Raw genomic sequence first — 27,899 nt, 5'->3', positions numbered from 1 at the left:
TCATGTTTGCTTTTTATTGACATAATGTGGTTTTTCCAGTTACACCTTTTACTGGGCACCTCATGCTTGCTCTAATCTCCAAAGGTAAATAATTATTCTGGCAATAAAATATTTTGTTATTAATAGAAGAACTGGAAGCACCAACTAAGCCATGAAGGGATGGATAAAGTGTAAAATCAGGTGCCAATTGTTCATGTTACGGAGAGCCACCTGATAAACAATTGCTTGAGCTTCCTGAACAGCTTCCCAAGTACAGGATGTACTACATTGTGAAGATGATAAAGTTGAGGGGTCAGCACAGCATGAGAAGGAATTATTTAAAAAAGTATTAATGATAGAAGTTCTATAGTTTCATAAGGCACAGAGTATTTCTCACAAGATATAAACTTTAGTTTCTAAGAAAATGAGTGTCATTAGATTGTCATTAGTGCTACTGTGGTGTGATGTGTGTGTTTAGAAACAATAGTAAAGATAAATATGATGATGTGTTGTTGAGTTTGTCTTCTAGTGGAAACAAAAACCATCCTATAAATCAAGCTCAAAAGAGACTGAGGAAATCATTACTAAAAGAAGGAAAAAGCTAGAAACCCAGGTTAATCTCCTAGTTTAGAAAGAGGTACAGGATAAATTATCTGACCTGTTGACAATTTACATCATTATTTTATCATGACTATTTTAGAGTGGGTTAGAAGTGGACAGTCGTCCACTGTTTTTAGGCTATTCATTTTGCAAATGCTCCCTTTTTGTGGTGATATGACTGCCTCTACCATCACTTAAGCATCAGTACTATCGGTAATAATATATACTTTTGAAAGTTAATTTCCCACCTTAAAATTTGATATCACAGTTCATTCCTGATGACAAATGTATTCAGCAAAAAAACTGCCAAGTTGAGGAAACTGCAATTTGGTCTCAAAGATTATCTATATCTATTAATAATCAAATGATGAATTTATCAGTTTACTTTTTATTAGTAACAAGATGGTATCATTTATTTACTGTACCCAAAGAATGAATCAGACTTTCTTATGTTCTAAATTTCTGGAGAGAATGAGATAATAATCTCACAATTATTAAGAATAAGGAAATAGGGCTTCCCTAGTGGCTCAGTGGTAAAGAATCCGCCTGCCAATGCAGGAGACCCGGGTTCGATCCCTGGTCTGGGAAGATCCCACATGCCACAGAGCAACTAAGCCTGTGCACCACAACTACTGAGTCCGAGTTCTAGAGCCCAGGAACCACAACTACTGAAGCCTGCACGCCCTAGAGTGCTCAGCCACAAGAGAAGTGACCGCAATGAGAGGCCCTGGCACCGCAACTCCGCTCACAACTAGAGAGAAGCCTGTGCACAACAATGAAGACTGAGTATAGCCAATAAATAAATAAATACATAGAAAAAAAAAACAAAAAGAATAAGGAAATAATGTAAGCTAAAAAAAATTTGCTGCAGCAATCATGTCAGGTGAAGTGTGTAACGCAATTCACAATCCAGATAAAAAAATGTTTTAAATTAAACCGCTATTCTTTTGTAAACATGCTGAAAATAACTGGTGTGAAGACTTGGATAATTCAAGGAATCAAAGCAATTTCACAATATTAAATTTCTTTCTCTAAGGCAATGAACTTAACATCCATTTAGGAAAACATTTAAAATATTCACTATTTATATGAAAATTTTTACTTTAAAAATTTTTTCTTTTCTCCCCCATATAATCTAATATTCTCAATTTGGAATCACCAGTGTTTTGATTAAGAAATGGATTAGGCTTTCCAAAGCATGTAGGGAAAAAAGAGTGAGAGAAGGAGGAAAAAAAGCTAATTAAAGTGTTATTTTTGTATTATGGTATCTGACAACTTTTAATCCTTATAATTTAGTTGTGGGTGAATCCTTACATTGAAAAGAAGAAAATGAAATCAGGATAAAAGAAAGAACTTTGTGCATAAATATACAAATACTAGACTCTAAAGAAAAAAATTCCTGCTACTGATGGAATTAGTTGGACAATCCATCAAAGAAAGGCAGTTAATTTCTGACCCCTCAAAATAAAGGTAAGTCTTTTTGCTATTAAAGTGTAGTAAAATCTTGTTACAATTCATATTTTCTCCACAATTTTCACTCATTCTCCACCCTATTAAATCTCTTAACCCTCTTGTCGAACTTGAGAATTTCCCACAATTTCTATCCCAATTCTGTGGGTAATTTCCATATCTTCTAGTTTTTCTTTCCTTCATCAGCTCCAGAGATGATTTAAAACATCAAGGGCTCAGGAAAAGAAAGTCAGCTTCTGAGAAGTCCATTGGGAAAGGGTGTATCTTCAGCAGAAGTAAAGTGATCAAACCCAAGGAGAAGAAAATGGGAGACCCAGGAGGGCTCCAGCATTATTTCAGCTCACTGGGCACTATTTTTTCTATTTTAATAGTAACAGTGATGGTTGCAGATACTAGTCAAACTGAAATAGTCCTGGAGCTTCTTGGAACCCATTTACTTGAGTGAAAATAAACCTCACTCTCTCATGGATTGCTGGAACCATTCATGCTTCCAGTTTCAAGTCTTATTATTTAAAATAAGGAGAAAAGCTTTAGGAGCAGAATAGCTACTTTCTCTCATTTTATATTTTACCTTACTTGAAACATTTTACTCAAATCCCCAGGAAAGAATAAAAGATGATTTGATTGTGTTAAGATAATATACACCTTCCTCTATTTATAGACTTTTTAGATTATTTGTCTTAAAGAAGGACATATATGTGTGTTTGCACATGTGTGTGTTATGTGGTATATACACACACACACACACATATGTATATATACACATACATGTATGGATCTGTATGTACACAAAAACATACTTCCTTTGGTTTTTGATCCATAAAAACATGAACCAAACACAATGTTCTCTGTAATCATATGCAAAAAGGTAGTAAAAAAAATATGATTTATATCTGAACAACCCAAAACATCATACTGTAAATCTTCACAAAACATTCTAGGCTATGACTATACAATCTAAGCAAAGTGAACATAGACACACTATTTGGGTCTGCTCTAATTATGTAACAGAATTTTCTCTTGCTTTGAGAATCCACACATACGGATTAGCTGGCCCTGGATTTTTTAACACTAATGTTCCATTTAGTTTGAGAGGCACAGCTTGTTTTCTAGAGAAATCTCAATACATTCTTGGGTTTGCCTGTAATTTTTATATTAATAATGATTTAAGCAGTTGCTTCTAGAGTTTTATGCAGCTTTTAAATTCTTAGGTTACTGAGGTGATAAAAAGTCCCATGGATGCTATTCTTTGAGTGTGGAAAAGTAACACTCTTTTAATCATTAGTTCAGTGAGGTATTCTCTAAATGCAAAGATTTCTGAGTATTTAGGAAGAGAGAACATTCATGGTCAAATACAGGACCTCTTTATGGAAGCTAGCCTGAGCCTGCACAAGATGGAACAAATTCATAAAGCTTCTGTCGTCGTCATCACCATCTCCTACGCCATACACAGGAACAGACAAAGAGAAAAGAAAATGACAGTTAAGTTTCTAAATATATGATTTATTCAAAACATACACATTATCCCTAATACTGTGTAACAGAAGACTAGTTTGTGATTTTCATTAAGTTAGATGTTAACAACTGAAATCATGGAATTATATTAAGAGCACTGAATTATAAATCAGAAAAAAATATGCTGGTCCATACTTTATTGCTCTTAACTTCATGACCTTGGGCAAGTCAGGTAATTTCTCTATGCCTTAGTTTTCTCCTTGGCAAATTAGGGTTAATTATCATGTTTGCCACCTAATAAAACTGTGAAATAATATAATGTGCAAACTATACAAATAAAGGATATTATTATGATGGTTTGAATAGGTGGTCAAGTAAGCAGGTTAAGATTTTTTGCTGTGCAGAATTATATTGGTTCCTTTCAGAGCAGACTCTTCAACTTTATGTTTTCCATTAAAACCAATAACAGATTTTAAAAGTGACAATACTAGAAACTAAATATATCTCATGAAAAAACTAACAATGACTGATTTTTCTATTCTTTGCTTAGAAATAAAAGTCTATACAGAATTATATTTGTCTTAAGGGAAGACTAGCATGCATTTTACTCACACTTGTGTACCATCTACATGTATACTCACCAGACGTAACTGACTGTAGCATTTCCATTATAGCACATGCAAATGCATTTGCCACACTCTGCAGGAAGTTACTTCTTTCCACTGGAGTGCTAAAGACTTTACAGACTTTTTGCATCATTTTAACTGCCCAATCCATGCAGTATAGTTCTTTCTCACACACCTGGTTTAGACATACAAAGCATTGTGGTAAATTTTCATGTGAAGAAAGTTGTAGAATTTGAAAATAGTATTAACAATTATTGTTTATAAATTTAACATAATTTAATAACATAATATGTTGAGTGTATAAATGGCAAATGCTCTTATATCTAATACTCCTTTGCTTTCAAATGGTACAAATTTTGTGGGGAAAAAAGCATGAAGTAAATAAAAGCCTGGTTCAAGATTATTATAGGATACTATTAATGCAAAAAAATAATATTGAAAACAATTACTGGGAATTCCCTGGTGGTCCAGTGGTTAAGACTCTGTGCTTCCACTACGGGGGGTATGAGTTCTATCCCTGGCTGGGAAACTAAGATCCCACATGCCACACGGCCAAACAAACACCAATTATTAAAGATATGAAAAAAAAAGGCTCCTGCTCATTTATTCATTCATTCAGTAAATATTTATTGAGCACATGCTAAGAGTTGGGACACTTGTGGCAAGCCATAAACACAAGGCCTCTATATTCAAGGGATCCAATGAGAGTGACAAACAAACAGGCAATTTCAATAGGCAAGAGAGCTCTATGATAATATTAACTTTCCATCTTGAGAGCTGTAAGGAATATTTCTCTCTCTTATTATTTAAAAAATAAATAAAATGAGGATTACATGTTTTTAGCTAAAACTGACTGAAAGGAAAAAGGTTGATTTACTAACATTCTAAATGGCAAATTGTTCACATAGCCAAATAACATACAGCATGAAAATAAACTATATAGCAATATAACCAAATAATGTTAATCTGACAGGAAAGATTTATTGCTACTTATTATGTATAAATCACTGTACAAGACATTGTGAAAGAAGTAAGTGACATAGTTCTGGATTTCAAAGAGTTTTCCTATTTAGGGAGACAATTACCCCACAAAGATAGTGGCTTAAGAACACCAGTGATAAGTGAAGATAAATAGAAGACAAATCTGAGGCGATTTAGAGAAAATTAATGATCAGAGTTGAGATGTTAATCAGAGAAGGCTTCTCCACCCCTAATGGCTTCCTCTCCATTCCTTTTGCTAGAGTGAGGCCAAAGTCATCTTCCAAAAAGTAAAACTGAGAGTGTCTCCCTGTTTCCTAAAACTTGTCAGCAATGTGGCTACTGTGGTTCAAGCTCCACAGAATGGTCTACAAGGTCCCTCCTTACCTGGCCTCTCCCTTCTTATCTAAACTCACCACCTCCTCCTCTTCTGCACATTTTTCCCTTCAGAAATAATACCGAACTGCTTATAGTTCCCTGAGATAGCCATGCAATTCCAATTCTCTTTTTCTGTTTTTTTTTTTTTTAGGACATTTTCTTATTAAAATAAATATTTACATTAAGAATACAGTTAATTTGGTAGCTTTCTTCACATTTTCACATCTTTTAAAAAATACTTATTTACTTATTTAGTTGTGCCAGAGCTTTGTTGCGGCACCTGGGATCTTTAGTTGCGGCATGCGAACTCTTAGTTGTGGCATGTGGGACCTAGTTCCCTGACCAGGGATTGAACCCAGGCCGTGGCAGTGACAATACTAAGTCCTAACTACTGGACTGCCAGGAAATTCCCACACTGAATTTATTTATACATACTTTGATATCTCTTAAAACACTGTAAGCAGCTTTGGTCAGGAGTTGTTCTACTAATTTCCACAGTCCTAAAATCTCACACAGTGTATGGCCCATAGTAAACACTCAATTTGTGTTAAATGAATGGACATTAAATATATTTTTAAATGTTTTATTTCTAAAAACATTTAAACTATATAAAAGTAAAGAGAGTAGTATTATGAACCCTTAGTATCCATTCTCCAGCTTCAGCAATTACAAATCTTGTTTCACTTCTACCACCACTCACTTCCACATTCTCTCCCTGATGCCCAGGAAATACCTTGGAGTAAATTATATAGGGTGCTTTATTTTTTTTAATGGAATCTAAGGGGAAAAAAAGAATATAACTTGGCAGAGCTGTATAATGACAATCCAGATATGAAGTGGGGAGAGGTTAATATAAAGAATGTCTCCAAATATGAATGTTTATTATATAAATTAAAAAATTTTAAGTATATATAGAAATATACTTAAATACTTATTCTTTCAAAATGTTTTGTACATATTTCAGTTCCTTCATGGCAGCTCCTTGGTAGGTCAGCTATAATGTTAAACAACTTGCTAGAAAAAACTTATTTTTTACTTACCAAAGCCAAAAAGACTATCAGCTTTGCCAGTTCAATGGTGCGTCCGTTCACAGCTTTACTAGCCATGAAAGTGAAACAGATGTTGTTCCCACTTAGGATTAGGAGACGTGCATTATTCTCCAGAAGCCACTCACGAGGAACCACTTTTATTAAAGGAAAAACAGTATTTAATGAGATATTACATAATAGCTATAGTAAAGATCATTAAATACATGTAATATTATATCACTTTATTGGAAATACAATTAGTGTCAAAGGAGAATCTTGGAGAAAATGCTTTAGTTTTCCAGTTACAGCCTTTACTCGGCAAAAGAGATTATTGCCAAGTCACAGTGACTCTCACAAATGTACTAGTAATATAGTCAAAGCATTTCTCCCACAAAGGTCAACAGACAAAGTGGTCTAATCCTGGGAAAAGAAAGAAATCTTGAGAACTTTAAAGGATTATGCAGGAATGGGAAACATTGTTTCATCTCTCCTGTACCAATAAGAGGGCTTTCCTCTTATTCAACATTAGGAGGTGTTTCTGAGAACTTGCAAAATGGGAATAACTAAGCTAATAAAATTATGAAACTTTCAAATAATAATAACAATGAATAATATCTATAAAATTGACAAGGAAAACTGAAGGAAAGTAAATTGATTATATGCATTCTCTTCAAAAATCAAAAAGTGATTTCAGATAAGTCATTTGTTTCCTATAGAGTTGTATGTATAGCATTAAAAATTTTTTTTAATTGCTTTATGTCCTTACAATTTTATAACTGTATTCTAATAATACATTTTTATTACTCTATGTGGTAAATGTTTTTTTTACCTGACAGTTCATCTACAAGACTGATAACATCATCTGCTGTCCATTCGTTGGTGCCTGTGTCATATAGTAATTTAATGGCATCAGCCAAACCTTTCAGACAGGATTCATCTGTAGGTCCTTCTATCATTTTCTGCCAAACCACCTGTCCTGAATGATAAATGAAACAAAAACTAGGCTATGACAGAATAGTTGCTTCTCTGATAAAGAGTACATGGATTATTTAAAAAGGAAATTGGATTGCATAATGAAATCCATTACTTATACATGCTACTTTCATAATGAAAGGTCAATTCTGATAACAGTATAAATTTTAATGTCTCTGACTGATGCAATGAAGCACAGCAACAATAGCTAAATAAAGTAAAGAAAAGGTAGTTTCACCAAGCAAAACACTTTATGGTTCAAAGATAATGTTATCCCATAACAGAAATTAAAATAAACAATTGACAAAATCTTACTAAAATGAAATAAAACCTAGTGATAACCTTCCAAAAAGAGAGCATGCTGTATTTCAGAATCTTCCAGACATTTATATCAAAATTGAGTAATCCAGTCAATTTTTATTGTTTACCTATGACCAATTCTTTTTCTGAATTATACACACAAACAAAATTTGATTGCAGATTGGCTTCCTGCTGCTACTCAACACACTTTAAACTGGTTAAGTCCTGACATAATGCCGTGTGAACGAAAGAAATATATTCATCCAAGCAAATGTAGTGTAATGTAGTATACAGTTGTATCCACTTTAGTTATTAAGAATGATAAGAGGTCTCTCCTTGTGGCTGCAGCGTGAGAGAAGAGTATGAACTGTGGCAGCTGGAGTCATGTATTAGTTGAAAGAAGTGCAGCTGAAATTGTAACCAAAGGAGGCATTATGCTTCCAGAAAAATCACAAGGAAAAGTATTGCAAGCAATGGTGGTAGCTGTTGCATCCGGCTCTAAAGGAAAGGGCGGACAGATTCAACCAGTTAGCATGAAAGTTGGAGATAAAAGTTCTCCTAGAATATGGAGGCACCAAAGTAGTTCCAGACAACAATGACTATTTCTTATTTAGAGTGGTGACATTCTTGGGAAATATGTTGACTGAAATTGAAATGGCATCATGTGAAGCTGCCCATTCCACTGAATTTCTGAAGTCTTTCATCATGTAAATAATTTCCATGGTTCTCTTTTATAATAACTAACCATATCCAAAAAAAAAAAAGAATGATGAAACTAAGCAGGTACAAAATGATGTTTCCTAAAGTAAAAGTAATTAACCAGCTTTGTAACATACACCCCTAAGAAATAGATGCTCACCATCTTGAGAAGATATAGGTCCGAAGATGATATACAGTAATCTTGCCTGATTCACCATTGGCCACGGTTTCAATATACATGTCAACCAAAATGCAGAATCACTTTGATGGGTCCAGTGATCAAGCAGTACGTTCCTACAGAATAGCCTGATCCTTAACTCCAGTTTTCGGGCGCTTCCTACGAAGACAAAAGAATTGTAAAGCATTCTTCTTAGATTGATATGCATAATTGGATAGATCAAAGACATACATCATTAATATGCTTTGTACTGAGAGTGTTACTTCATTTACTCTGTAAAAATTTTAGATTATCAAGGAACTACTTTTTAAAACAACTTTACTGGGATACAATTTACATACCATAAAACTTACCAATTTAAAGGATATACAATTCAACTTTTTTTCAGTATATTCATAGATATATGCAGCTATCACCAAGTTAATTTTAGAACATCGTCATCACCTCAAAAAGAAGCTCTGCTCTTTTAACTATACCTCTCCCATCCCTCTGTCCTTTATCACCCACAGCACTAACCACTACTTTCTGTCTCTATAGATTTCCCTATTCTGAACTTTGATATGAATGAAGTTGTAGACAGATGGTCCTTTGTGTCTGGCTTCTTTCCAAAGCATGTTTTCAAGGTTCATCCATGTTATAGCATGTATCAATACTTCATGCTTTCTTATAGCCAAATAACATTCCATTGTATAGATACGCCACATTTTGTTTATTCACCCATTGATGGTTGTCTCTACCTTTTGGCTATTATGAATAATGTTGCTATTAACATTCATTTACAAGTTTCTATATGAATATGTTTCTCTAGAGGATATACCTAGGAATAAGATTGCTTGGTCATATGGTAACTCTATATTTAATCATTTGAAGACCTGCCAGGTTGTTTTCCAAAATGGTTGTACCATTTTGCATTCTGGCCAGCAGGGTATGAGGGCTCCAACTGCCCCACATACTCACCAACAATTGCTATCTGATGTTTTGATTCTAGCCATCCAAGTGGGTATAAAATGGTGTCTCATGTATTTTTAAAAACGACTTTATTGGAATATATATATAATTTACATACCATACAACTTTAATGTATATAATTTAATTTAATGTATATAATTCAACAGTTTTTGATATATTACATTGTTTTCTTAAATTGTGGTAAAATATATATAATCTAAAATTTGCAATTTTAACCATTTTTAAAGTATAAAATTCAGTGGCATCAATTACAATCATAATGTTGGTCAACTGTTATCACTCTTACCCTATCTAAAACTTTTTCTCACCTCAAACAGAAACTTTGTGACCATTAAGCAATCACTCTCCATTTCCCTCTCCCCCCAGTTCTTGGTAACCTCTAATCTACTTTCTGTTTTTATGAATTTGCCTGTTCTAGGTGCCTCACAGAAGTGGAACCATACAATATTTGTCCTTTTGTGTCTGACTTACTTCACTTAGCATATGTTTTCAAAGGTCATCCATGTTGTGGCCTATATCAAAACTTCACTTCTGTGAATTCCCTGGTGGTCCAATGGTTAGGATTCTGTGCTTCCACTGCTGGGGCCCAGGTTCAATCTCTGCTAAGGGAACCAAGATCCTGCAAGCCACATGGTGTGGCCAGAAAGTTCACTCCTTTTTATGACTGAATAATATTCCACTGTATATATATGCCACATTTTATCTATCCATTCATCTATTGATGAACACTTGGGTTGTTTCCGTTTTGGGCCATTGAAAATAATGTTTCAGTGAATTCTGTTGTACAAGTATTTGTTCGAGTTCCTGCTCTCAATTTCCTTAGTTAGGTGCCTAGGAGTGGAATTACTGGGTCATATGTAACTCTACATTTAGTTTTTTGAGTAATAAACTGTTTTCCATGGTGGTGACACCATTTTACATTTTATATTCTTATAGTACTTATGATCTACTTACTTGTACATAAGTGTAAGTGGAAAGTCTACCAACACACCAAGGCCATATGTAAATAAGTATTTCTTGATGTGTTAAGTCAAGTAACACAGTTTAGAGGAGAGAGATTATTGCAGGTCTAGGGAGATCAGGATAGATCAAGTAAACTGGGTCTTAAAGGATGAAAAGGAGACATGGCATTTCAGGAAAAAGAGAATGAATGAAAGGTATGAGGTAGAAATGTGTAAGAGGAATCTGTGATACAGAGCAATATCCCTGTGTCAAACTGATACAGAGAGTAATAGGCAGTAAGTTTGGAAAAGTAGGTTGGGGTTAGTATATGAAGAACAGTATAGTTTGGACTTTATTTTGAAGATATCAGTTGCTTAGTGTGCTTAGTCCTTCAGTTGTGTCCGATTCTTTGAAACCCCTTGGACTGCAGCCCACCATGCTCCTCTGTCCATGGGGATTCTCCAGGTAAGAATACTGGAGTGGGTTGCCATGCCCTCCTCCAAAGGATCTTCCCAACCTACGGATTAAACTCAGGTCTCCCACATTGCAGGAGGATTCTTTACCAACTGAGCCACCAGGGAAACCCAAGAATACTGGAGTGGGTAGCCTATGCCTTCTCCAGGGGATCTTCCTGACCCAGGAATCAAACCAAAGTCTCCTGCAGATTCTTTACCTGCTGAACTACCAGGGAAGATATCAGGGAACTAATAAAACTTTCTGATCAAGAGAAGGACATGATAAATTAATTTTGCTATTGTTTCACTGGGCTTCTATATCTGCCTTAAAAAATTCTGCCATGATTTGTTTCATAATGAAATATTTCAAGCTGACAGAAAAACAGAGATACTATAACAAATACTGTATACTGATCATCTAGTTTTGTCAAATCTTTTTGTTATATTTGCTTCAGAATTAAAAAGAAATAAAACATTATTCATACAGTTAAAACTTCTTGTTTATCAGCCCCAATTCCCTTCTTCCCTAGAGATAATCACCATCTTAATTGGGGTTTGTTCCTGCTGTATTAATCAGTGCTATCTAGAGAAACAAAAGTAGCAGGATGTGTATATATACATAGGATTTGTTTTGCTTATGCAGATTACAGAAGCTTGGCAAGTCCATTACCTACAAGGTAGGTTGGCAGGCTCCAACAAGGCGAGGACTTCTAATTCAAGTCCAAAGACAGTCTGCTGGCAGAATTCTTTCTTGTTTGGGGAGAAGAGTCATTTTCTATTAAAGCCTTCAAGTGACTGGATGAGGCCCACCCACATTATGGAGGGTAATCTGCTTTACTCAAAGTCTACTGAGTTAAATGTCAATCTTATCTAAAGAATAATTTCAAACATCTAGAATAATGTTTGATTAAATATCTGGGTACCATGGACTACCAAAGTTGACACACAAAATTAACTATCATACCTCCCAACTATGTTCTTGTATTTTTTTACATATGTATATAACCATAAAGAATATATAGAATTATTTAACATGTTTTAAATATGTATATAAATGGTATCATATTAAAACTATTGTTTGGTAGCCTTTTCTAGACCATCCCCATGGAAAAGAAATGCAAAAAAGCAAAATGGCTGTGTGAGGAGGCCTTACAAATAGCTGGGAAAAGAAGAGAAGCGAAAAGCAAAGGAGAAAAGGAAAGATATTCCCATCTGAATGCAGAGTTCCGAAGAATAGCAAGGAGAGATAACAAAGCCTTCCTCAGTGATCAATGCAAAGAAATAGAGGAAAACAACAGAATGGGAAAGACTAGAGATCTCTTCAAGAAAATTAGAGATACCAAGGGAACAGTTCATGCAAAGATGGGCTCGATAAAGGACATAAATGGTATGGACCTAACAGAAGCAGAAGATATTAAGAAGACGTGGCAAGAATACACAGAAGAACTATACAAAAAAGATCTTCACGACCCAGATAATCATGATGGTGTGATCACTCACCTAGAGACAGACATCTTGGAATGTGAAGTCAAGTGGGCCTTAGAAAGCATCACTACAAACAAAGCTAGTGGAGGTGATGGAATTCCAGTTGAGCTATTTCAAACCCTGAAAGATGATGCTGTGAAAGTGCTGCACTCGATATGCCAGCAAATCTGGAAAACTCAGCAGTGGCCACAGGACTGGAAAAGGTCAGTTTTCATTCCAATCCCAAAGAAAGGCAATGCCAAAGAATGCTCAAACTACCGCACAATTGCACTCATCTCACACACTAGTAAAGTAATGCTCAAAATTCTCCAAGCCAGGCTTCAGCAATATGTGAACCATGAACTTCCAGATGTTCAAGGTGGTTTTAGAAAAGGCAGAGGAACCAGAGATCAAATCGCCAACATCCTCTGGATCATCGAAAAAGCAAGAGAGTTCCAGAAAAACATCTATTTCTGCTTTATTGACTATGCCAAAGCCTTTGACTGTGTGGATCACAATAAACTGTGGAAAATTCTGAAAGAGATGGGAATATCAGACCATCTGACCTGTCTCTTGAGAAACCTGTATGCAGGTCAGGAAGCAACAGTTAGAACTGGACATGGAACAACAGACTGCTTCCAAATAGGAAAAGGAGTACATCAAGGCTGTATATTGTCACCCTGCTTATTTAACTTATATGCAGAGTACATCATGAGAAACGCTGGGCTGGAAGAAGCACAAGCTGGAATCAAGATTGCTGGGAGAAATACCAATAACCTCAGACATGCAGATGACACCACCCTTATGGCAGAAAGTGAAGAAGAACTAAAGAGCCTCTTGATGAAAGTGAAAGAGGAAAGTGAAAAAGTTGGCTTAAAGCTCAACGTTCAGAAAACTAAGATCATGGCATCCGGTCCCATCACTTCATGGGAAATAGATGGGGAAACAGTGTCAGACTTTATTTTTTGGGGCTTCAAAATCACTGCTGATGGTGACTGCAGCCATGGAATTAAAAGATGCTTACCCCTTGGAAGGAAGGTTATGACCAACCTAGATAGCATATTTAAAAGCAGAGACATTACTTTGCCAACAAAGGTCCGTCTAGTCAAGGCTATGGTTTTTCCAGTGGTCATGTATGGATGTGAGAGTTGGACGGTGAAGAAAGCTGAGCGCTGAAGAATTGATGCTTTTGAACTGTGGTGTTGGAGAAGACTCTTGAGAGTCCCTTGGACTGCAAGGAGATCCAGCCAGTCCATCCTAAAGGAGATCAGTCCTGGGTGTTCATTGGAAGGACTGATGTTGAAGCTGAAACTCCAATACTTTGACCACCTCATGTGAAGAGTTGACTCATTGGAAAAGACGCTAATGCTGGGAAGGATTGGGGGCAGGAAGAGAAGGGGACGACAGAGGATGAGATGGTTGGATAGCATCACCAACTCGATGGACATGGGTTTGGGTAAACTCTGGGAGTTGGTGATGGACAGGGAGGCCTGGCGTGCTGTGAATCATGGGGTCGCAAAGAGTAGGACACGACTGAGCGACTGAACTGAACTGAACTCTCTCAAATTATATTTTGAGATTTATCCATATTAAAAATACACATGGCTCCAGTTAACTCATTTTAACTATTAATGGTTTTTAATTGTATAAATATGCCACAATTCATTTACCCATTCTCTTGACAATAGGCATTAGATTATTGGCAGTTTCCCCTGCAATGCTCATTCTTATACATATCCCCTTGTACACACTGTGGGAATTTCTCAGAGTGACATTGCTAAATTATAGATTTAATTTTTAAAATATATTTCAGGTATATATAAACGTTTAAAGAATATTATAATGAACACCTTGTATCCTCTACCAGTTTAAGGAATAAAATATTATTAATATGGTTGAAGCCCCTCTGAGCACATCTCTTTCTGTAATTACAGGCCACTTCTGCTTCACTATCTGATTTAGTGTTTATCATTCCCTTACATCTCTTTGTCCTCTTTCTAGAAATAAACACTGCAGTTTATTTTAAAATATACTTTAGAACTATATTATTTTTTTCTATTTTAATCTCTGTATAATGTTATCTCTGAAGTTTAGTTCTTTACCTGGTTTGCTGCAGACAACTGTCTGCATCTTGCGGGACAGATTAGTCAGCTCACATAAGAAATTATAAACACGATGGCACTCGAGTTCATCCCAACCTGCTGTTAAGGTCTGAGAATGATAAAATAAAGGAAACATTGCAGATATTCAAACCATCAAATCAAAACATAAGTCACTATTGCCTTATGACCATCAACTGTTGCAGCACAAAATCAGGGTGATGTGCAACTTTATCCAGTATGGGACTGTTAAAATTCATAGGGAATTTTATATTAAACAAAACCTAGAAATGCTCCAAAATCCAATTTCTTTGTGGATGCATTGAGAGTCTCTTTTCAGAGAACTAAATGGTATTGAATCCTGACCTCTGACAGATAAGAGGAAAATAACATAGTAAGGCCCAAACCCTAGAACACAACTTTAGATACCTGACTCACAACCATACTGTGGCTTAGTTTCAGACTACAGTAGAATTTAAATCAATCCCTTACGACTATACAGTGGAGGTGATGAATAGATTCAAGGGATTACATCTGGTAGACAGACTTCCTGAAGAACTATGGATGGAGGTTTGTAACATTGTACAGGAGGTGGTGACCAAAACCATCCCAAAGAAAAAGAAATGCAAGAAGGCAAAGTGATTGAGGTGGCTTTACAAATAGCTGAGAAAAGAAGAGAAGTGAAAGGCATGGGACAAGGGGAAAGATATACCTAAATGAATGCAGAGTTCCAGAGAATAGCCAGGAGAGACAAGAAAGTCTTCTTAAGTGAACAGTACAAAGTAATAAAGGACAACAGTAGAACTGGAAAGACTAGAAATCTCTTCAAGAAAATTGTAGATATCAAGGAACATTTCATGCAAGGATGGGCACAATAAAGGACAGAAACAGTAAGGACCGAAGAAAAGCAGAAGAGATTAAGAAGAGGTGGCAAGAATACAAAGAACTAAACAAAAAAGGTGTAAATGACTCAGATAACCAGATGGTGTGGTCACTTACCTAGAGCTAGACATCCTGAAGTGTGAAGTCAAGTGGGCCTTAGGAAGCATTACTACAAAACTAGTGGAGGTGATGGAATTCCAGTTGAGCTATTTCAAATCTTAAAAGATAATGCTGTTAAAGTGCTGCACTCAAAATTCCAGCAAATTTGGAAAACTGAGCAGTGGCCACAGGACTGGAAAAGGCCAGTTTCCATTCAAGTCCCAAAGAAGGGCAATGCCAAAGAATGTTCAAACTACCTAACAATCACACTCATTTCACATGCTAGCAAGGTTATGCTTAAAATCCTTCAAGCTAGGCTTCAGCAGTATGTGAACCGAGAAATTTCAGGTATACAGGCTGGGTTTAGAAAAGGCAGAGGAACCAGAGACCAAATTGCCAACATTTGCTGGATGATAGAGAAAACAAGGGAATTCCAGGAAAACATCTACTTCTGCTTCACTAACTACACTAGAGCCTTTGACTGTGTGGATCACAACAAACTGGAAAATTCTGAAAGAAATGGGAATACCAGACCACCTTACCTGTCTCCTGAGAAAACTGTATGCAGGTCAAGGAGCAACAGTTAGAACCAGACATGAAACAACGGACTGGTTCAAAATTGGGAAAGGAGTATGACTGTATATTGTATATACAGCCTGTATATATATATAAAGACTGTATATCGTTATCTTGCTTATTTAACTTCTATGCAGAGTACATCATGTGAAATACCAGGCTGGATAAATCCCAATCTGGAATCAAGAATGCTGGGAGAAATATCAACATCCTCAGATACGCAGATGATACCACTCTAATGGCAGAAAGTGAAGAGGAACTAAAGAGCCTCTTGATGAGGGCGAAAGAGGAGAGTGAAAAAGCTGGCTTGAAACTCAACACTGTAAAAAAAGAAGATCATGGCATCCAGTTCCATTACTTCATGGAAAATACATGGGGAAAAGTGGAAATAGTGACAGATTTTCTTTTCTTGGGCTCCAAAGTCACTGCGGACAATGACTGCAACTGTGAAATTAAAAGATGCTTGCTCCTTGGAAGTAAAACTATGACAAACCTAGACAGCGTATGAAAAAGCAGCAACATCACTTTGCTGACAAAGATCCACATAGTCAAAGCTATGGTGTTTCCAGGAGTCATGTATGGATGTGAGCTGGACCGTAAAGAAGGCTGAGCGTCAAAGAATTGATGCTTTCAGTTGTGATGCTGGCAAAGACTCGAGAGTCCCTTGGACTTCAAGGAGACCAAACCAATAAATCCTGAAGGAAATCAACCCTGAATATTCATCAGAAGGACTGATGCTGAAGCTCCAATACTTTGGCTACTTGATGCGAAGAGCCGACTCATTGGAAAAGATTCTGATGCTGAGAAAGCAAAAGGAGAAGGGGGAGGCAGAGGATGAGATGGTTAGATAGCATCACTGTCTTAATGGACATGAATTTGAGCAAACTCTGGGAGATAGTGAAGGACAACGATGCCTGATGTGTTGCACTCCATATCCGACTCTGAAACCCCATGGACTATAGCCTGCCAAGCACCTCTATCCATGGTATTCTACACACAAGAATACTGGAGCGGGTTATCATGCCCTTCTCCAGGGGAACTTCCCAACCCAGGGATTGAACCTGGGTCTTTTTTGTCTCCTGCTTCAGCAGGCAGGTTCTTTACCACAAGCACCACTTGGGAAGTCCCATAATAAAAGCAGTTGTATCTATCATTTCCCATAGTCACAATTTTTAAAATACAGTTGATTTCTAAAATCACATCTTCAATAACTAGCCCAAGACTTAAAACTCATTACACATCCACACTCTGTACCCCACAATATTTCCAGTCATTACAATTGGCTGGAAACTTTAAGGACATTGGTATAGAGCATATAAATGTTAAACATATCTTACTAGTGAGAAATCCAAGAAGAAAATCTGAGGTGGCAAACATATTAACACATTCTCAAACCTTTACAATGTTATTTTGTTTTCTTTTTAGATTATTATCACTTTTATTATTTTATAGAAAGACAGATTACATACTCTACTTATTAACAGTTCAAAAAGAATTCCTTTTCTTCTTTCAGTAAATAAAAAATGTACCTGTAAAAATATGCCATAACATAGTAATCCTACACATTGCAAAGGAGCTGCACATCCACTGAATTTAAAACAGGAAACCTATAAAGAGAACAACTATTAATTCCTTCTTTTCAGTGGAACTGTACAATGATTTGATTAAATTAAGTGGAAATATGCAATGACCTTTTTCAGTCTTAACTGAAAATAACTAAAACACTATATAACTGATTAGCATCATGTTATATAGGTGGAGGATTATGAAAGAAGTATAAAACAAAGTCTCTGCCTCAAGGAGCTCACAATTTATTTAGGACAATATACACACCTGAAGTTATTTTTACATTTCAGGTTAGAATATGTATAAGTGCTACAATGACCAAATAAACATATCAGACATGATGAAATCAGGGAAAGGATCATTCTGAGAATGATTTAAAAAGCTTATGAAGGATGTAAAAAAAGTAATGTCTTTAAGTGGGATTCAAATATAATGAATAGATAGTATTGGTGGGGAAACAATAAAGGGACAATTGTATAGAGGTAAAAATAAAAAAGGTTCATTTGGAAAGAAAGATATGAGCAGCTTAGTCAGGCTCAAGATAGTAGGAATTAAGCTTGCACTGTCAAGGGGAACCTAAATACCACCTGTGGACTTTGGACCTTATTGTGATGAAATTGAGTAACCACTGAAAGATTTTTAAGCAAGAAAATTAAATTGATGAAAGTGATTCAGCATATAGAATGTCTTGAGGAATGAAGAAATGAATGTCAGGAAGATCATCTTGAAAGTTGCTGCAATAACATAGAGGCTGAAGTTAATGCAAACACTGACATGAAAAAAGCCAGTGGAAACAGTTTGCATACTATTGAGTGTAAAACTGAATCAGCAATAGTAGATATATATTTGGACTTATATAATAAAACTCAATGTCTAACAGGGATTATGCCCTAACACATTAATACACATTTCCACGTCATAAATTATCATAAAAGGTTTGTCATTTTATATATTAAAAATGCTTTTAATATTTAAACAGTAAAATGTTAACACTTGGAAACTATTTTCATTTTAATAAAATATCTACATCATCACTTTAAAACATCTTCAGAACTCCCATGAGGTAAAAATACTTTTACTACTTTGATAAACCTAATAAACTTGAGTGAAAATACTCCTATACTACATTTTGGTGTTTTATAATCTGAGTACTTGGTAAAGTATTAATTATCATCAATCAATTTTTAGTACTAATTCATGAAATTCCATGAAAATAAATACAGATTTAAAATGAGTATAAGACATTAATAATAAAATATCTTTACTGGAAATCAAGATTGTGAACTAATTTAGAAGTATGATCTTACATCTGCAAGAATCTTGTGAATGTACTTTAGTCTTTCCTTTGTGGGTAGCAGCAATGTACATCTTTTAAATAGTAGACCTGAGAAAGTAAAGAGACACATGTAAAAAACGACAATAATGTAATTAACTTAAGAATATTTATAACTCACAGCATAATGTTTCCTGAAAGTGAAACGTACCATAGTGGACTGTGAGCTGATATCAGTGTTTTTAAGGGGAAGTTTGGGAGGATGGGTGCACAATACTTGTAATACATGGTGTTTACCAAGGATGACTCTGGTATTCACCCAAGAGGATATGACATGAAATCTTACAAAAAATTGTGAAATTGGTGCTATAGAATAGATTTAAGAAAGTATTTCAATTTAAAAAGATAACAATGGTGGACTCCAGGGACTGTAGCCTGCCAGACTCCTCTGTCCATGGTATTCTCCAGGTAAGAATACTGGAGTGGGTTGCCATTTCCTTCTCCAAGGGATCTTCCTGACCCAGGCATCGAACCTGGGTCTCTTGCATTGCAGGCAGATTCTTTACCCACTGAGCTACAAGGGAAGCCCCCCAAAAGACAACAATAACCAAATACAAAACACAATTGGGAAACTCTACTGTCTTTATTCCATAGAAATCATATTCCAGTATCTTTTTTTTTCCTGGTATCTCTTAAAATTAACCTCATGTTCACAAGGGAAAATGTTTTAAGAGTTGCTAATGGAAAGAGTGAGAGAATAGATTTTGTATTCCTTTCTCCAAATACTGTACAAAAACTTAGTCATAAGTGTGTGAAATTTCAGAGATTAGAAGGCTTTTTTCCCCTCATAGAAAGTATCCAGTTTGGATGAAATATTTATCTCTTTCTTTAAAGATATCCTTTTATGGGGCTTGCACGTTAAGAATGTATAGAATTTTGTGTTTACATATTTTTTTAAAAAGCTTTTAATTTCCCAGTGAGCTATGTAACTTGAACTACAGTGACAGGAAGTGTATGATTTGTTTTCTCTAACTTTAAGTGTTCTGTTCTCCTAAAATGGCAATATATTGTTAGCATTCCTATAAGGGCAAATATCCTCAACTAAAAATAAGATATATGGTAAGAAAACGCATACCTGAATATCATGACTTTCTTTAGTCTTCATCTTCTCTGCATTTACTTTTTTACATAATATAATAAACTTTATATAATTCTGTAGAATCTATGGGAATTGAACTTATTTTTAGAAGTTTCTATGTTTGGGTAACACTTTACCAGGATTGCATTTTAAAGATAAACCCTTCTTATTTTTGTACATAAAAAGACATTTTCAGCGTTTGGTTTTCAGGCTGAGTTCTTTTCCTTTCATGTTCTGGCATCTAGTCCCAAGGCATATCATAGCTGGGGAATTGTAAACTCTAATTGCATGCTGGTTACTTTTTTAAATGTAGAATGCCTATTTTTAAGGGTTGCAATTTCCCATAAAAACCAATGCCGGTTGACGTATTTATTTTTTAACACAGGTGCTCCGTTATACTCTTTAGAGACCAACTTCTTTAAATTCTTCTCACTAAAGTAAATCAGATGTACTGTTCTTTTCACACTGGCCATCTGCTCTGTTTTGTATGAAGCAGCAAATTAAAATGTATAAACCTCAGAATGCAGAATTCTGAAAATGTTAATGTCGAAAAACAAGAACAGAGGAACGGCAATGTGAGGAAATGGTAAGTACATCAAACATTTATCTAAAGAATCAGTCATAAGCTAGCTGTCTGCACCAAATTTAAATGGAAGGTTGAAATCATTACACAAATAAAACCATGTTTAAAAGCTACCTTTACAGATCAACACATATCTGTATTTTTAACTGAATTATCCACATAATTGTCTTAATGCTTTTTTTGTTTGTTTATGCAATTGAGCCTGATCAGGGAGAAAAAATTCTAATTAAACTAAAGAATAAGCTTTTCCCAAGTACCACTTCTTCTTCCACAACTGATGATGTTTGAAAAAAGATATTTACAATAAGTGGCAAAAAGTAATTGATGTATTTTTTTTTTTCATGGTCAAGACTGCTTTATTGGTGGCAGCTAGTACAAGTCAATATTGATCCCCGAAGAACTCAGTTATGTATCAGATTACTGGTCCACAGAGAACTGAATGAACTGAACCAACTGATGGCTGGAGGGTAAACTGAAGTCAATCCTGCTTCTTGGAAAATGAAGCCACAGCCAGTTCATACATGGCATATGCCGTTCCACCAACTGTAAGAATCACGGTGGCTCTATACAGGAGGGCATCAGCTATCCCACCCTTCAGATGCACTGGAATTCCATTATCCTCCTGAAACAGCTTTTGTTTCTCTGGAACCTTATTTTCACTCTGCCTGCGTAAAGCAGTACTTATGGTCCTCTTAGTAATCTGACAGAGAGCCAGAAGATTCCATAGCATCTTGGCTCAGTTACTGCCCACCAAAGGTGATAACTGACCACCAGCAATGAGAAGTCCACACGCCAACTGATGTATACTTTTGCAAGCTTTATAAGTACTGAAAGCAATAACATTGTAACTAGATCACATACTTTTCATTTAGTCTTATTAAGTATACTTATCAAATACAGTTTGATGTATTTCACATCTATACAGTCTTATTTATTTGAAAACTAGGCATCCTTGGGCTACTAAAAGGTAACATTCACTTAACTTACTCTCAACATCAGATATTTAGTTTTATTGCCATGTTTTGATTAACTACAGGTAACTTCATAATTAAACTGGTGTCATTAAGTCAAGTCAAAATTAGAATTTTATTTGAGCACTCAGGGAGAATGAAATCAATGAATGGGATGAAAGATATAAATGATTACAAATCCAGGGAAGAAACCATCCACAACTTCCTTTGCTAAAGTTAATTTAATAATAGCATAATGATTTATTAGTAAATGCATAGCATCCTTAAGAAAGGAAACCATTGTTTCTGATAACAGAATAAGTGATTTTCCACAATAATACATTTAAATTTATTTTATATTTTAAGAACTAGATTATGGTTGAAAAGGAAAAGAAATACAGAGATAAAATTCATCATATCCACACAAAGAAAAGCATAGAAATACATCAATTTCCTAAACTGGTAAGCCACCAGACGATAAGCTTCAATGACACTGTATCCACATGAAGTCACAAGGACGGACACTTTAAAGTGCATTCTCAACAACAAAAAAATAAAATAAAAAATAAAGTGCATTCTCATCTTTGAAGATAATGTAAGGGACTGTTGTCTGAGGAGGCCTTACAAATAGCTGAAAAAAGAAGAGAAGAGAAAGGCAAAGGAGAAGAGGAAAGATACACCCATCTGAATGCAAAGAATAGCAAGGAGAGATAAGAAAGTCTTCTTAAATGAACAATGTACAGAAATAGAGGAAAGCAATAGAATGGGAAAGACTAGAGATCTCTTCAAGCAAACTAGAGATACCAAGGGAACATTTCATGCAGAGAAGGCACAATAAAGGACAGAAATAGTATGGACCTAAGAGAAGCAGAAGAGATTAAGAAGAGGTGGCAAGCATACACAGAAGAACTGTACAAAAAAGGTCTTAAAGACCCGGATGACCACAATGGTGTGACCATTCACCTAGAGCCAGACATCCTGAAGTGTGAAGTCAAATGGGCCTTAGGAAGCATTACTACAAACAAAGCTAGTGGAGGTGATGGAATTCCAGTTGAACTATTTCAAATCCTAAAAGATAATGTTGTTAAAGTGCTGCACTCAATATGCCAGCAAATTTGGAAACTCAGCAGTAGCCAATGGACTGGAAAAGGTCAGTGTTTATTCCAGTCCTAAAGAAGGGCAATGCCAAAGAATGTTCAAACTACCTAACAATCGTACTCATTTCACATGCTAGCAAGGTTATGCTCAAAATCCTTCAAGCTAGGCTTCAGCAGTATGTGAACCAAGAAATTCCAGGTATACAGGCTGGGTTTAAAAAAGGCAGAGGCACCAGAAACGAAACTGCCAACATTTGCTGGATGATAGAGAAAACAAGGGAATTCCAGGAAAACATCTGCTTCTGCTTCATTGACTGCACTAGAGCCTTTGACTGTGTGGATCACAACAAACTGTGGAAAATTCTGAAAGAGATGGGAATACGAGACCACCTTACCCATTTCCTGAGAAACCTGTATGCAGGAAAAGAAGCAACAGTTAGAACTGGACATGAAACAATGGAATGGTTCAAAATTCGAAAAGGAGTACATCAAGGCTGTATACTATAACCCTGCTTATTTAACTTATATGCAACATGTGAAATGCTGGGCTGGATGAACCCCAAGCTGGAATCACGACTGCTGGGAGAAATATCAATAATCTCAGATATGCAGATGACACCACCCCAATGGCAGAAAGTGAAGAGGAACTGATCAAGTTTCTTGATTAGGGTGAAAAAGGAAAGTGAAAAAGCTGACTTAAAACTCAACATCCAAAAAATGAAGATCACGGCATCCAGTCCCATCACGTCATGGCAAATAGATGGGGAAAAAGTGGAAACAGTGACAGACTTTCTTTTCTTGTGCTCCAAAATCACTGTGGATGATGACTGCAATCATGAAATTAAAAGACGATTGCTCCTTGGAAGGAAAGTTATAACAAACCTAGACAGTTTATTAAAAAAAAGAGACATCACTTTGCTGACAATGATCTGTATAGTCAAAACTATGGTTTCTCCAGTAGTCACGCAGGGATGTGAGACTGGACCATAAAGAAGTCTGAGAACCAAAGAAATGAGGCTTTGGAATTGTGGTGCTGGAGAAGACTCCTGAGAGTTCCTTGGACAGCAAGATCAAACCAGTCAATCCTAAAGGAAATCAACCCAGAATATTCACTGGAAGGACTGACGCTGAAGCTGAAGCTCCAATCTTTTGGCCACCTAATGCGAACAGCCGACTCACTGGAAAAGACCCTGAGGCTGGGAAAGACTTAGGGCAGCAGGAGAAGAGGGTGACAGAGGATGAGATGGTTGGATGGCATCACCAACAAGACTCTGAGCAAACTCCAGGAGATTCTGAAAGACAGGGAACCCTGGTGTCCACAGGGTTGCAAAGAGTTGGCCACAACTGAGCAACTAAACATTAAACAAAAGGATTGTTGTTAAGGGAAGTTCCTTAAGGGAAGGTCCTCACACTGGAAGAGTAAAAGTGTCATGGAAATAGGAAGTATTCCATTTCCCACACGCTTTATAGAATTGCATAATAAAACCCCCTTAATTAAGTATAGTTCTTTACCTGTTACAATTCTCATCATATTACATAATTTACCTAGAGATCTGTAGTGTTCCAATATAGTGGTGTCTTCTCTGTCAGGCAGCTCAAGGTCATGAAAATCCTGTAGTAAAAGTCTTTTGCTTCCTGATGAGGTTGAGATATAATTAATAATGTGCTGGCTGACTGTTTTGGACACCATGCTTAGCATGCTGATATCCTTCACTAACAAAAGAAATATACATATATACATATATGTGAATGGCTTAAATACAAGAACATCACTATCAGCAGTCTATAAACTTACAGGTTAGCTCATTAATACTACTACTAAATAATACTATTAATAATACTACTAAAAATAAATAATAAAAGTGGGGAAAAGGGAAAAATCTTAAAATTGTTTGAAATCTAGTTCTCAATGAATTAGAAACATTTGGGGATGTAACAGTCAGATTATTATAATTAGAACCATGCTTTAAGGAGTCTGAGTATCATATTTTCTCTGAGTATCACTTACCTAACAATTATGACATTTTAAAAAATAAACTAAATGTGAACACAGACAGGGAGGCCTGGTGTGCTGCAGTCCATGGGGTCACAAAGAGTCGGACATGACTGAGAGACTGAACTGAACTGAACTGAACACCATTAACATTCTAGCGGGGTCTAAGATGACAAACTGCTTCTTGGGGAAAATAAAATATTCCAGTGTCCATGTTGCCTACTTAGAGTCGCCAAACCTCACCTGACAAATATTTTAGAATTATTTGGAATATTTCCAATGGCAAGGCTTTAAAATTTCCAAGTGTTGATAAGGGCTGAGAATCTGAGTCAAAGGTGTTGGAAAACTGGCTGGATCGACGATTACTACGTCTATATTTCTGGTTAGGAATCAAAGTGAAACTGATATTTATTCTAGACGCCATCCTCTTCCTTATCTCATGAATTTATCCTGGTTAGAAAAAAAAAGCACAAGAGACAAAGACAAAAGGAAATTATATTGATGAAGTGATGTTGTTTTTTAAATGGAAAGATTCATATTTTGATGCGTAATAGTTATCTCTCTATATTTACAGAACTTTTAACGTGATGTCCAATATATGGCATTCCAACCAATAGAGTCTATTTATTCATTCCAGCATGATATGAAATACTTAAAAATCTTTTCCTTCTTAGCCAGATATTTTAGACAGAGTTTTAGTAGAAAATGAGGTATGTATTTAGATGAAATGTATTCTAAGAAAAGAAATGTGACATTTTCAAAAAGCAAAAGATTTAACACAAAAAATTATAATTTCAATCCATTCAATATTTGTCAATTAGTATGTTGTTTTTACTTTAATTCTTAAAAATTCAAAGTATTAATGTAGAATTAAAACTTTTCTATTTTTTAAAAACTTAATACTGACATGTTCTTTCGTTGGAAACAATAAAGACAAGAGATTAAAAAACAGACTTTAGTTTGCAGCTTTTTAAAACTGACTAGCTCTAATAAAGATGGTTTCATTATGATTCACTACGTGTGGTGAAATCAAAGTTTTGTAAAATTAATAAGACTAGAATAAATTAATGAATAATTTTCCCTCAATTCCACTTTTGTTTCATAACAGTTAATAATGAAACTCCAACACTTTGGCCACCTGATGCGAAGAACTGACTCATTGGAAAAGACCCTGATGCTGGGAAAGATTGAAGGTGGGAGGAGAAGGGGACAACAGAAGGTGAGATGGTTGGATAGCATCACTGACTCGATGGACATAAGTTTGAGTAAGCTCTGGGAGTTTGGTGATGGACAGGGAAGCTTGGCGTGCTGCAGTCCATGGCGTTGCAAAGACTGGACACAACTGAGTGACTGACCTGACTGAACTGACAAGTGTTAGGAAGGGTCTACATAACTTATTTCAAACTAAACATTTCCTAGAAAGAATTTTATTGAAGTTATTAGTAATTCACTTACACTAAATGATAATTCTTTAAAAAAAATGTTATTTATCACACACAGTGACTTTGTGTCATTCCTTTTCCTATTCCTAAAACACTGTCTTTTGTAAATATACATGCATATGTACACATGCATAACTGTAACTCCAATCTGGGGCTCCTTATTTCTGAAGAAACAACTAAGACATTTCATCAAAGAGTTACAAATACATCTGACCAAAATGCATTTTCTCCTTTTGGCACAAAATTGCTAAAAATCACATTGCTACTTATTCATCTAAAAGGTTATGTGTCAATTTACATCAATTTAAAATCAGCTGTATAATTGAAAATGTGGCCAAGAAATTTAGTGCTTAGTGAAAAGCATATTGTAAATTTCCTTTAAAACTATACCCTACATAGTGCTTTGCTAGTAGATATTTTTAAATAATCATTAAAATTACACAAGTAACATGCGCTGTCAAAAATTTTTACAAAATACAGCCAAACAAAAAGAAGAAAATTAAATTCATTTGATTTTTAGCACAAAATCAAGCCCTTTGGCTTATATCATTCTAGAGTTTTCCATATATGTTTTTTTTTTACAAAAATAGAGGAAATCACTGTTCACACTATTTTGTAATCCTTTTCAGTTGTAATTAAAATTGTAATTTCTTTCCATACCAATAGATATATTTCTACAAGTATATATTTTTAAAAGGACTGCATGGGATTTCATCAAATGAGAGAATATTAATTTATTCAATCCATAAGATTGTTTTTAACTTCTCACAGTAGGCATTTAAGACCATTTTTCATTATAATAAAATATACACCCGGCCTAGGTTTTGTTCTGTTTCTCTGAGCACTGTGTAACCTGGGACTTGGGTGGGAGCCTGTGGGCTCTTCAGAAACTCACTGACGACACCTAAAACCTGGGGGGCTTTAGTGTGTCAACCACACACTGTATATATTTTTAAACCTCTGAGAGGAGTAAAACACAGCGATCTAAATTCTTCTAAAACTGAAGTCTCCTCTTACAATTCTTTCTTTTTCTCAGTCAGATCTGAACGTTCCAGGGGAGATAACAAGACTTTCTGAGGATCCTAAAGGTATAATCCCAAATTATTTTCTGGTTTCCTCTCAGCCCTCTAGAGAATGAGACTCACGAACCCAAATAATCGTAACACGATGACATTTCAATGCCCTGTTACATCTCACTACTTTTGCCCACGTTTGAAAGACTTTAAGTACCTCTTGGATGAACTTTTCTCCCTCTCCTCAGAGAAAACCTTCCAACAGCAATTCACTAGAATTTCTATTTTGTTTTAACATAAGAAAACCCTTTGAAGAGACCCATCCCCCTCTGCTCCGGAATAAGCTCAAAATATCTTCAAAGAGGTAAACTAGGGAGGCCATAAAAGAAAAACTGCCCAATTTAAGAGTCAAACCACACTGGGATGCATTTTTGACTGTCTCCAGTCCATGGAAAGATGAAACTATCTCCAGAAATTATTGGGGAAAAAAAAAATTTTTACCACAGATTTTGACAGTTTTCCGGCTAAAGGATCACAGGAAAATGGGACTTAGTCGTTCTGCCCCACCTCCTCAAATTTCTTAATATTTAGAAAAGAAAGTATTTCCTCAAGGTTCTGCGGCCAGGCAGACGGAAGGTCCGGCTCCCGTCGGCTCCGAAGCTGCGTTCCAGTCTCTCAGGCGCCCCCTTGGCCTC

General features: G+C 35.7%; 1 protein-coding gene and 1 pseudogene across 2 annotated transcripts; both read right to left on the bottom strand.

Moving 5' to 3' along the window:
- FBXO47 (F-box protein 47) lies at positions 1–27,899 on the bottom strand. 2 transcript variants are annotated; one of them, XM_081582266.1, is made up of 11 exons: positions 27,706–27,899; positions 24,993–25,199; positions 24,302–24,469; positions 19,023–19,099; positions 17,679–17,756; positions 14,596–14,704; positions 8,646–8,822; positions 7,344–7,490; positions 6,527–6,669; positions 4,146–4,305; positions 1–3,487 (listed from the first exon to the last, which is right to left on the bottom strand). In XM_081582266.1, exons 2-11 carry the CDS (start codon positions 25,171–25,173, stop codon positions 3,375–3,377), a joined length of 1,353 nt encoding a protein of 450 aa, XP_081438392.1. In that variant the 5' UTR covers positions 25,174–25,199; positions 27,706–27,899; the 3' UTR covers positions 1–3,374. The 2 variants fall into 2 exon arrangements, with proteins under 2 accessions (XP_081438392.1, XP_081438394.1); XM_081582268.1 differs by having other exon boundaries at positions 24,302–24,391.
- LOC145542762 (cytochrome c oxidase subunit 7A2, mitochondrial pseudogene) lies at positions 21,039–21,445 on the bottom strand (annotated as a pseudogene).

This window comes from Giraffa tippelskirchi, chromosome 3 (genome assembly GCF_054371585.1).
Source record: "Giraffa tippelskirchi isolate mGirTip1 chromosome 3, T2T-mGirTip1v1.2.pri, whole genome shotgun sequence".
NCBI classification, from domain to species: domain Eukaryota; kingdom Metazoa; phylum Chordata; class Mammalia; order Artiodactyla; family Giraffidae; genus Giraffa; species Giraffa tippelskirchi.
Note: the sequence above shows the minus strand (reverse complement) of the source record. Positions and strands in the feature narration are given on the sequence as shown.

What these genes read in the sequence shown, in the direction of transcription:
- FBXO47 (XM_081582266.1), bottom strand. Translation starts at nt 25,173, where the DNA reads ATGGCGTCTAGAATAAATATCAGTTTCACTTTGATTCCTAACCAGAAA. An exon ending in TTCACAAGATTCTTGCAGAT is followed by an intron (nt 17,757 to 19,022) that starts GTAAGATCATAC and finishes TTCTCTTTATAG; the next exon opens with GTTTCCTGTTTTAAATTCAG. An exon ending in GTTATGGCATATTTTTACAG is followed by an intron (nt 14,705 to 17,678) that starts GTACATTTTTTA and finishes TATCATTCTCAG; the next exon opens with ACCTTAACAGCAGGTTGGGA.